Here is an 11,641-nt window from a genome sequence, read left to right as displayed (position 1 = left end):
AGTCCTTGTGCGGTCCTTCTTTGGATGATTCTTTTGAATACCTCCAAGAGTGAGCCCCCCATGGTACATGCATGCATTCCACATATCATGACCTTATTTGGTAGGTCTATAATTGAAGATATTGTTGAGATCATGATATAAGTGAAAAGTACAACTAAGAAAATCAAATATTGAGGGGTCTAAAAAAAATATGTACATGTCAAATATAAATAATATAGGTGGAAAAAATATAAAGGGGTCAAAATAAATCTCTCTCATTATAAGTCTACCATAAAAAGATGAATATTTTTGGTGGTTTAATTTATGAGAGTAATAGGGAATAGATGTAGGAAGGAAAAAATTAAAATAGTGAAAAAATATACACATAAATAGAACTAGTTTTTTTGGATTTTTGTTGGGATGGAGTTACACCAAAAATAAGAGAAGCTTGCATGAAATTATTTTTATATGGAATAAAGAGTACGCAAAATGGTAAGAAAAAATATGGTAATGTTGAGTCAATGTACATAGCATAAATAACACACCATAGGTAGAAATATTTAAATAAATACCAAAATAATTATGAAAATTCTTTTTATTTAGGCCCTATATACAATGAAATATTTACACACAAATGGGTCATAATATACTTATTTTTTTAATTTTTTGGCTCAACTAGCCCAGCGACTAGCTAATTAAGGGTTTTTAAGAAGATATGGGAAAAGTCCCCTAACTCACACACACCTATATACAGTGAAATGGTAGGGATAACCAAAATTTTTGAGTGATTTGATAGGGTGAGGTAGCTTACTATGGCAATTATGGAAAGCCGAAAAACGGCTATCACTATGTAAGTTTGGACTTGAGGATTGCAAACCTATTGCCACTCCCATGGAAACAGGTTTGAAGTTGAGTCTACATGATGTTGGTGATCCTGCTGATGTCACTCTTTACCAAACTGTTGTTGGCTGCCTCATTTATGTATGCAACACGAGGCCGGATATTCAGTTTGCAGTCTCACAGGTCAGCAGATTTATGCATAGCCCAGGGTCTAAGCATTGGCAGGCTATCAAGAGGATTTTCCGCTACCTTAGTGGCACTTTACATCTTGGCTTGTTTTATCCCAAGGGGGGATTATTGCCGCCAGACTTACATGCTTTTTCGGACTCAGATTGGGCTGGTTGTTTTGACACGAAAGTGTCCACAAGTGGTTTTTGTTTTATGCTAGGCAGTTCATGTATATCATGGTTGAGCAAGAAGCAACCTACTGTGGCCACTTCAAGTTGTGAGGCTGAGTACAGGGCAGTCTTCACAGCTACGGTTGAGTGTGTATGGCTCAGATGCCTTATGGCTGATTTGGGTGTTGGACAAGACACTCCCAACACTATCTACACTGACAGTTAGAGCACATTGGCAGTTGCGAGGAACCCAGTTTTTCATGCTCGCACAAAGCACATTGGCAGTTGCGAGGAACCCAGTTTTTCATGCTCGCACAAAGCACATTGAGGTGCATTACCACTATGTCAAGGAGAGGCTCTCAGCAGGAGAGATCAGCTTGGCTTATGTGCCAACACAGGACAACCTTGCAGATCTTTTCACAAAGGCATTGTCTCGTGAGAAGCTTGAAGCTTTCCGCAAAGCTTTGGGCTTACTCCCCTTTGTGGACTGATCCTGTCCTCAGGGCATGGCACTTCCCTTTACTCATGTGCCAGCTCTCGTTCACCGCATCACTCCAGGGGGGATTTGTTACCATATACATGTGGTAGTGATGCGTGTGAACACACTAGGACCGCTGGGGCATTTTTTCCCTCTTTAGGAGGTTTTTTCCCCCGTGCATTGTATATACGCCCATCACTCTAGGGCTATCTATCTTTCCATTGCACACTAAGTAACACACTCTCTATTGTGTGCCTTGAGCTTCCTTCGTCTTCTCCAAGCTGTGTGTGTTTCTCTGCAACCCTAATTCCAACAGCTTATGTATGTAGTGGATACCAATTTGCTCACAACTCTTGGTTGTCTTCTTTGGATACTACATTCTCAGAGGATCTCCAAATAACATACTGACTTCTTTCCCATTTCTAGGCTTAGTGGATCTATATTTTGGTGGCTTTGGAGATATTGACTAGATTTTGGTGGAGGCTTATGTATGTAGTGGATACCAATTTGCTAACGACTCTTGGTTGTCTTCTTTGGATACTAAATTCTTAGAGGATCTCCATAATTGTAGTATTTTTGTTGCCACTGTGTCTCTTGAGTCACACCTCCCGTCCCCCCCTCCCCCTCCGCCCCCCTCGCCCTCTCTCTCTCTCTCTCTCTCTCTCTCTCACACACACACACACACACACACACACACACACACAAACACGCACACACACACACACACACAAAGTGGGAGAGAGCTTCCTGTACAGGATGTCGTCTCTTTGAATGCATTGATTGCTACATTCTCAGAGGATCTCCATAATTGTAGTGTTGTTGTTGCCACTGTGTCTTTTGAGTCACACCTCCCATTCCCCGGCCCCCATCGCTCTCTCTCTCTCTCTCTCTCTCTCTCTCTCTCTCACACACACACACACACACACACACACACACACACACAAAGTATTCTAGGTGTGTGCAATGTCGGACTTCTTTCTAGGTATAACAAATGTGAAACACTTCATAAAGCACAAAAAGTGGGAGAGAGCTTCCTATATAGGATGCCATCTCTTTGAATGCATTGATTTCCAGATATGCCCAATTTGGGTAGGGTCAAGAAGCTTTGGTCTATTTTCGGCAGATGCAAAGCGAGAGTGTCTCTCCCAATGCAATCACATGCACACCATTGCCAATGTGGTATTTTCTTTTGATTGCGTAAACGGAATGTACACAACAATTCAAGCCTCAATGCAACTCTACCAACTCAAATGGGGACATGTCACCATGGTAACTCTTCATAATGAAGCACCTCGGGGCTGATTTGGATGCACCTTTGAATCTGTCTTGATGTGGGTTTCCAATGGACAATAATGGGTTGACCAATAATGGGTTAACTTGGCACATCTGCATCAAGACGGCGAGAATCCGACTGACGTGCATACTGGCGCGTTGTAACCACAGTGGAAAATTGCCGACTATCACGCAGGCCTTAACTTGTCAAGATGGTAACTCTTCATAATGAAGCACCTCGGGTTTATTTGCATGCACCTTTGAAGCTTTCTTGATGTGGGTTGCCGAAATGGCCAATAACGGGTCGACCAATAATGGGTTAAGTTGGAACATCTGCATCGACTGCGAGATTCTGTTTGACATGCAGACTGGCGCGTTGTAACCGCAGTGGAAATTTGTCGGCTAAAACCCAAGCCTTAACCGACAATCGTCAATGGGCTAATCGAATGGACTCGCTCCCCCAATTATATCCTTAGTAGTAGTTAGATGAGATCTAGAGAGACAGATATAGAAGTATATAGACATGTACCATGTGGGTTGGCAAGCCTCCTCTCACTGACTCCCTCAAAGAAAGATAGACATAGTTGGAAAATAATTTCTTCTCCATACTCTCTTCTTAATTCTCTAGATACTAACCTGTATATATCTGTGAGTACTTATAAGAGTTATTTCTGGACAGATGGCTATTGGTGCAATGGTGTTGTTGTCTCCTGGACATGCAAGACGTAGTAGGATATGTCAAGCCTCTCGAGCTACGCAACGTGCAGCAACGCGAGATAGAGTTCGACGTTCTCTTGGTGAGATTGATGTGCCTCGCTTGAAAGATTGCCACCATTTGATAAACGTGAATCGATGGAATCAATTTCCTCAGGGGAGGATTGCGATGGATGTAGATAATGAGTCAATTCTCTCCCCAAGTTATGTAAGGATTGAAGTGGAAGACAATTTGGAAACCAATAATGGAGATGTTCCTGAGGAGCCTGTAATTGTCTCCAGAGAGGGAGATTACTCCAAAGTTGAGACACTTTTTCTATCTATCACCTACTTATATTCTGAGAACACTTCCTTGATGCATATCTCTATGTTGTCTCTTTCTCATGAAAAGTGTATTCTTCACAACATAGGCGACTTGGATTTTGTATGTTCCTTTTGTGGTGCTTTAGCTTGGAAAATAGAAGCAAAGACCATTCGCACATTTGTGGGGAAGAGTTGTTGCAACTCAAGAAATGTTTCTTTGCCGCCATTAAGTGAACCTTCTTTAGAATAAGGGAATTGATGCATGGGGGTAATACTAGAAGTAGAAAATTCTTGAAACATATCAGAGCATACAATAGTGTGTTGGAATTTGCTTCTTTGGGAGCTCATATAGATGAATCTCTCTGCCAAAGAAAAGGAATCTATACCTTCAAGGTGCATGGATCTATTTATCATAACATTGGTCCATTGATGCCAGAAGAGGGATCAGGTCAAATCCCTCGCTTTGCTCAATTGTATTTTTTTGACACTGAGAATGATTTGCAAAACAGGATGAGTCATGTTTCAAAACTCAAACCAGATGTTTTGGAAAGCTTGCAATCGATGATGCATCGAGTAAATCCGTATGTTCAAGCTTTTAGGGGGTTTTCTACAATGGTCCAAACTTCCAATATTCCGGAGATTAGGATGGTCATTACTGAGAAGCGTACAAATGGCTAGCAATATGTTGCTCCAACAAGTGTGGAAGTTGCTGCAATCATGCCTAGTCAGGGTGAAGAGAGAAACATTGGCCATCGTGATATTGTGTTGAATCTTTTGGGTGGTGGTCTAAAACGAATCTCAAATTGCCATAGGTCATACATGCCTCTATTATATGTGTTGCTATTTCCAAATGGTGAAGAAGGTTGGAATCCTTACATACCCCAAGTGAACAAGGCGGAAGTAAGCAGAGAGCGAGTAAATGGAACTACAAAGTATATTTCTATGATGGATTTCTACAAGTATAGATTGCAAATTAGAGATGACACAACACAATGTCTTTTACGTGGTGGTAGGCTACTGCAACAATATATTGTTGATGCATATAGTTGTATGGAGGACTTGAGGCTTCTATGGGTTCGTAATCATCAAAGTGAACTTTGTAGTGAGGTGTATCAAGGCTTGACAGATATGGTTGGAGCAAGAGATGGAGCAAGGGATGATAGAGAACTGTTATTGGGTGCTAATGTTGGAAGAAGGGTTGTATTTCCTTCTTCGTATGTTGGTGGCCCTCGCTATATGCACCAGCTGTACCAGGATGCCATGGCAATTGTACGCAAGAGAGAAAAACCTGATCTCTTCATTACATTCACATGCAATCCTGGATGGAAGGAGATACAGGATGCATTACTGCCTGGACAGACATCCAATGATCGTCCTGATCTTACTGCCCGTGTTTTCTACCATAAGTTCAAGGATTTGATGGGCTTGCTGATTAAGAGAGCTATTTTTGGTAAGGTCATTGGACACATTTCTGTGATTGAGTTCCAAAAGAGAGGCCTTCCTCATGCTCACATTCTATTGATACTTTCATCTGAGCATAAGCCAACAGAGACATTGCATTATGATAAGATTGTGTGTGCGGAGCTTCCTGATAAAGTAATGTTTCCACAGTTGTATGATGTTATCAGTCGGTGTAATGTGCATGGCCCGTGTGGAAACTTGAATAACAATGCTCCATGTATGAAAGATGGAAAGTGTAGGTTTAAATATCCTTGAAGCTTTAGTGCGTCGGCTACTGTGGCTAGGGATGGATACCCAACGTACATGAGGAGGGATGATGGAAATTACACTGTTCGTCATAAAGTGCAAATGAGTAATGAATGGATTGTTCCATACAATCTTTTTTTTCAATAAGGTACAATGCACATATCAATGTGGAGGTTTGCTCCACTATATCCGCTATGAAATATCTCTACAAGTATGTGTATAAGGGACATGACAGGGCCACTGTTGTTCTACAAGATAGTGAAGGGATTCTAAATGAAGTTACAAACTATCTTAATGCTCGATATGTATCAGCATCTGAGGCTATCTGGCGTATACTTGGGTTTCATATGCATCAAGAGAAACCTGATATACAACAGCTCCAAGTTCACTTTCCTCATCAAAATCAAGTCATCTTCAGCAGAGCGATTGTACAGAGTGTGGTGGAGGGAGAGGTCAGCAAAAAGACCACGCTCACTGAGTGGTTTTTTGCAAATCAACAATATCCAGAGGCCAACAATTTGTTGTACATAGTCTTTCCAACAAAGTGGGTTTGGAAGCCAGCAAGTAGAACATGGACTCAAAGACTGATTGGTGACATGATTGGAAGAATGTACCGCATTGTTCCCAATGCTGGAGATTTGTACTATTTGCATATGTTACTCAACATGTGCATAGGATGTAAGTCTTTTGAGGATATTAGAACCTTCAATGGACAAGTATATGACACATTTAAAGAAACATGTAATGCACGAGGATTACTGCAAGTTGATGATGAATGGTTTCTTTGTTTGGAAGAAGATTCTTTTCAACAAACAGGGCAACAATTGCGCCAACTGTTTGTAGTCATTTTGGTTTTTTGTGATCCAATACATCCTGGTGCATTGTGGAATCGCTTCTGTAAGGAGCTTTCTGAGGACCATGTATATCATATGAGGGTTCGCACAAATGATGCGAATATCTGTGAACAAATGGCTCAAAACCAAGCTTTATCAAACTTAGAGACAATGCTTCAACACTATGGAAAGAGGCTCTCAGATTATTCTGGAATGCCCCAGGTGGATCACACACTGCAAATTATGAGTGAGCATGGAGTGCTTGCTGAAGAGTTCATGTATAACAGAGAGAAAAAAAAGAGTATTGTCTGCTCGAATGGAATCATCTTTCAATGTTGGGCAAAGGGAAGCTTACAATCGGGTTTTGCAAGCAGCTGGCATGAGCAGAGGGACTGTTTTTTTCTTGGATGGGCCAGGTGGAACGGGAAAGACTTATCTCTACAATGCATTTCTCTCTCGGATTCGTGGAGAGTCCAAAGTTGATTTGGCATGTGCATCCTCTGGGATTGCAACACAACTTCTCGACAATGGAAGGACTACACACTCTAGATTCAAGATCCCTATTGATATAACTTCTGAGTCCACATGTAACATTAAAGTAAATATCCAGCTTGCTAAGCTGTTGCAAATGAGTTCACTGATCATATGGGATGAATCCCCCATGGCTCATAGACACGCTTTTGAGGCTCTTGATAAGACACTAAGAGATGTCATGAAAAATGACATGTTGTTTGGTGGAAAGGTTCTTCTCTTTGGTGGTGATTTCAGACAGATATTACCTGTTGTGCGTAAAGGGGGAAGAGAAGACATTTTTAATGCGTCTTTGTGCCACTCATACATTTGGCAACGTACAAAAATTATGCATCTAACACAGAATATGCGAGTGGTCAATTGTTTTAGTAATGTTATTGAAAGAGAGTTTGTGCAGTGGAAACTTGATATTGGTAATGGCCATGTTTGTGATGGGGGCTTACTTGATAATGTGGCTTTGTCAGCCTTCATGATGCTACCACAAAATAATTTGCAAGCATTGGTTTCTTACATATATAGAGACCTTGAAACACAGACTTGCCATGCAACCTTTTTCAAGGATAGAGCAATTTTGGCTCCACGGAACAAGGATGTGGATGCTATAAGCAATTTGGGCTTGCAACAATTTCCTGGTACTTATTTAAGGAATATGTCAGTGCAGACTTAGTGTGTAAATCAAACTGTGATAGCATTTTATTCACAAGTGAGTTTGTAAATAGTTTAGATCTTGGGGGAGGTTTTCCACCGCATGTTTTACAATTGAAACAGAATGCTCTAGTTATGTTGCTTCGCAATTTGGATCCAAGAAGTGGTCTTTGTAATGGGACACGCTTGATTTGTAAGAAATTCCATAGCAAAGTGATTGAAGAAATAATCATTACAGGGTCACATGCAGGAAATGCAGTGTTCATTCCAAGGATTGATTTTCTCATGGGATCTAGAGAAGGTCTCCCTTTTGATTTGAGACGCTTTTGGGATGACAATCAACAAGGCGCAAGGCCAAACACTGGGAGTTCTTGGATTGTATCTACAAACACCTGTTTTCACCCATGGTCAACTGTACATGGCGATATCTCGCGTAAGATCCTCTTTTGCCATCAAGGTTGTGGTTGGTGATAGTCACTTAACAAGTTTTAGTAGACATGGAGATGAAAGAACATACACTTCTAACATTGTCTACAAAGAGGTGTTGCAATTGACCCGCCCCTTGCCACCCCCTTGCCATGGGTTTTAACGTGGTAGGATATGTTTCATCCAATAAAAAAGCACGGTGACTCTGGCAACTATTTCTTTGTCATTTATAAGCTTAGCCTCAAGCAAGGTGTATTCGTTGAAACAAGATTTATTAGTGCTGAGAGATTTATGATACATGTGCTTTTTGATGAATTTCTAATCCTTTATGTATATGTATATGTATGAATGAAGATGGATCCTAACGCCTCTGTGACTTACACACTAGGGAGACGACCTCGACACATCTGAGGTAAAATATTATATATGTGTGTTTGTGAAATTTCAATACTTTAAAGAATTTAAATCTCACAGTCAAAGATTATGTATTAGATCCACCATTATGGAGGGATCCAATCACAGCCATGCAGGTGATTCATCTACTTGAGGACTTGGATGTAGCAAGGTAACAATGTTGATGTTGGTATAGTAAAGTAATAGCTTTTGTGTATCAAAATATGTATCTATATTAATAGCTTTTTGTTTGGCTATAGATCACAATATTACCCATAATTTTTGATGGTGGGTATATATCATGCTCCATATGATCCGAGCTTGTTGTGCTACATTCAAGTTGCTATTCAGAGAGGATTCAAAACACGTGTCACGATTGCAGAGTTAGGCAGAACCCGTCCAATTAATGCTATGTTTGCTCAAAATCTTAGTCTCGGTGCTTGGTTCCTACGTGTTTTTGTGTTAGGATCTCTTCCGCCAGTGATTGGTAGATGTGTTTTACATCGTGGGTCATGGGTGGTTCGATACCGCAGCAGGGCATGTCGTAGGCTACACTTTTAGGCGTATAAATCTTCAGTCTCTACGCATGTTATATTTTTTGGCAGGGGAAATATCACTTACTCTATATATGTCAGTGCAAAATTAGTTTGAAAATATGTTGTGATGACTTTTGCAAAGATTCAAATGTTGTCCATCTTATAAATTTCAAACACATACAGTACATGGACAACAAAGAGAGAGAGAGAGAGAGAGAGAGAGAGAGAGAGAGAGAGAGAGAGAGAGAGAGAGAGAGAGAGAGAGAATCCAGCCAGTATGTAGACAAAGGAAAATGCTGCAAAAACACCAAGGTTTAGTGTAATCCCACCTACAAATTTTGGGATTTACCTCTACATTTTAAATTTGAAGGAGGACTGATGAAAGAGTGCGCTATAGCCCTGCTGACTAAGAGAGAGAGAGAGAGAGAGAGAGAGAGAGAGACAGAGAGAGAGAGAGGGAGAGAGAGAGAGAGAGACAGAGAGAGAGAGAGAGAGAGTGAGTGAATGTTCATTTGTTTTCATGAAATTTGTCAAGAGCAAAGAGCTTGAGGGTAATAGAGGCCATGCCGCCGCCGAAGGCAACGCCGTTTTACTAGTTGGCTATAAACTGTATGGGATCCTTCTAGTCCCCAAGGTCTCCTTCTGTCGGACGACATGCGGGCCAAGTGGTTTCCGAGGAAACTAGTATAGGAAGCGAGGCCTGGGCATGGTAGCTTCACCTTTTATTTTGAGAATGGGGGATTCAAATCCAAGCATCACTTTACTTGCACAACACCAGCGACAAGAGTGACAACGTCAACAAATTATCCCATGGCTTTCATCCCACTGATAAAGTTGACACATTTAGAAGGGGCAAGCCTGGCAAGATAAGGGTCATCGTTATAAGCAACAGGTCATCTCAATGATTGAGTAGTATCACTACCAAAAATGCTCGTTCTTGCTTACCTCTTATCATAATAAATGTAAGCCAACATTTATCGGAGCAAACTATGACGTGGTGACCTTGATGTCTCAACACTCTATTGGAAGCCAAACACCATCTCTTCTACTACATGAGCATCACTCAAAGGCATGCTGAAACTTCTCTGCTCCAAGGGTCTTGATTATAAAGGCATCTGTAGTTACGTACCTCAGGTCAGTGCCAAACCCTATCTCTAATAAAGTGGTAGGTGCTTCACCCATGGAGGGAACACTTGATTTTGTGCTAAATGTATGCTACTAAGATTGGACTCAAGTTAGATGACAGCTTGTCTCCCGACCTACATACCCAACTCTTGATGTAGCATATGTAACCAAGCTGCATCATATTACGCCAATACAACATCCTTGTACTCTTGAAGTAGCATATGTAACCAAGCTACATCATTTTACGCCAATACAACACCCTTGTACTCTTGAAGTAGCATATGTAACCATGCTACATCACGTGATGCCAATACAACACCCTTGTACTCAGCCTACTATGTATTCAATAAAGGAATCATTTGTTGCACCTTGCTGCTCCATGTGATGGAATAATTATCACTCCAAAGTGAACTCGAAAAGCTATTGGCCTTTCAATTAAAGCATAGACCCTAGGCTATGCATAAATCTACTAACCTATAATACTACAATGTGAACAATATATTTCCTCATAATGCATACAAAAATGAGTCAACCAATAGCCTATTAATAGAGAATGATATTAGTGTAGTCTTCGACATCATGACGACATACTTTGTGTGACACCATTTCTTACCATATTGTGGTAGCATTAACCACATACACTACCAATTGAGTCCTCATTCCTAGAGGGCCTAAGTTGCAACTCAATGCTAGACTCACTCTCCAATCAATATAAGTCTTGCCATGACAATATCAAGTAATGAGGGAGAGATGAAGCTCCCAAAATCTTCCTCTACTTGCGAGCACTCTCAATCACTTCATCGATGCAATCTCTCATCTTCAAATTTTGATATAAGGGAATAGAGATAGGCCTACAATCAATTCTGTTAAAACTTCAGAACATATTTGACGGTATTGGTGTATACCACCTTTATAATAGCCTTATTCCCCATACCATGCATCTAAAATCTCATTGACCCTCTCTAAGGGTCAACCAATAGGCTTTAGGCACACTATGGATGCAACTTAGCTAGGGCGTTGACATGTGTCCTGTTTGCCTCTTTGAGCAAGGGGTGCCCATTGGGTGAGGGGAGGGTCATTCTATCTAATCCCCTGCTTGTGTGGCTTGCCCCGTCCTTTGTAGGCATTCTTTTGAATTTCAAGCACCTCAAGCACTAGGCTTGGCCGCAAAGTACCTTAAGCACCTCAAGCACCTTAGTCATCATGCATGATTTTAGCAAGAGCATGGGCTCTCTCTCTCTTTCTCTCTCTCTCTCTCTCTCTCTCTCTCTCTCTCTCTCTCTCTCTCTGATCATGCCCCTAGCTTCAAGGGCTTATCCCCTCCTTATAGAAATTGGCTTTGACTTCAAGCACATGCCTAGCTTGACCATGCATCTTAGTGATCAAGCACATCAAGCATAGGCCTAGCTTAACCTAAGGTCTAAAGACTTTTACAATAAACTTTGGACGTCTTTAATGAAGCTAACCCTAAGTTGGTGTGAATCAAAAGACACTTGATTGGTTCATTGTTAGAATCAATAT

The 11,641-nt window shown here is 41.0% G+C and overlaps 1 protein-coding gene across 1 annotated transcript; it reads left to right on the top strand.

Moving 5' to 3' along the window:
• Window positions 1–5,825: 5,825 nt before the first annotated feature.
• Window positions 5,826–7,662, top strand: LOC147443989 (uncharacterized). Its single transcript, XM_086528055.1, has 2 exons — window positions 5,826–6,765; window positions 6,881–7,662. Exons 1-2 carry the CDS (start codon window positions 5,826–5,828, stop codon window positions 7,660–7,662), a joined length of 1,722 nt encoding a protein of 573 aa, XP_086384181.1.
• Window positions 7,663–11,641: the final 3,979 nt, after the last annotated feature.

This window comes from Adiantum capillus-veneris, chromosome 13 (assembly GCF_014529385.1).
Source record: "Adiantum capillus-veneris isolate H3 chromosome 13, ASM1452938v2, whole genome shotgun sequence".
In the NCBI taxonomy this organism is placed as follows: domain Eukaryota; kingdom Viridiplantae; phylum Streptophyta; class Polypodiopsida; order Polypodiales; family Pteridaceae; genus Adiantum; species Adiantum capillus-veneris.
Note: the sequence above shows the minus strand (reverse complement) of the source record. Positions and strands in the feature narration are given on the sequence as shown.

Bases quoted from the DNA above. Each gene is read 5' to 3' on its own strand.
- LOC147443989 (XM_086528055.1), top strand. From the start codon at position 5,826: ATGAAATATCTCTACAAGTATGTGTATAAGGGACATGACAGGGCCACT. The intron at 6,766-6,880 runs GTATTGTCTGCT...TGGATGGGCCAG, and splicing joins TAACAGAGAGAAAAAAAAGA to GTGGAACGGGAAAGACTTAT.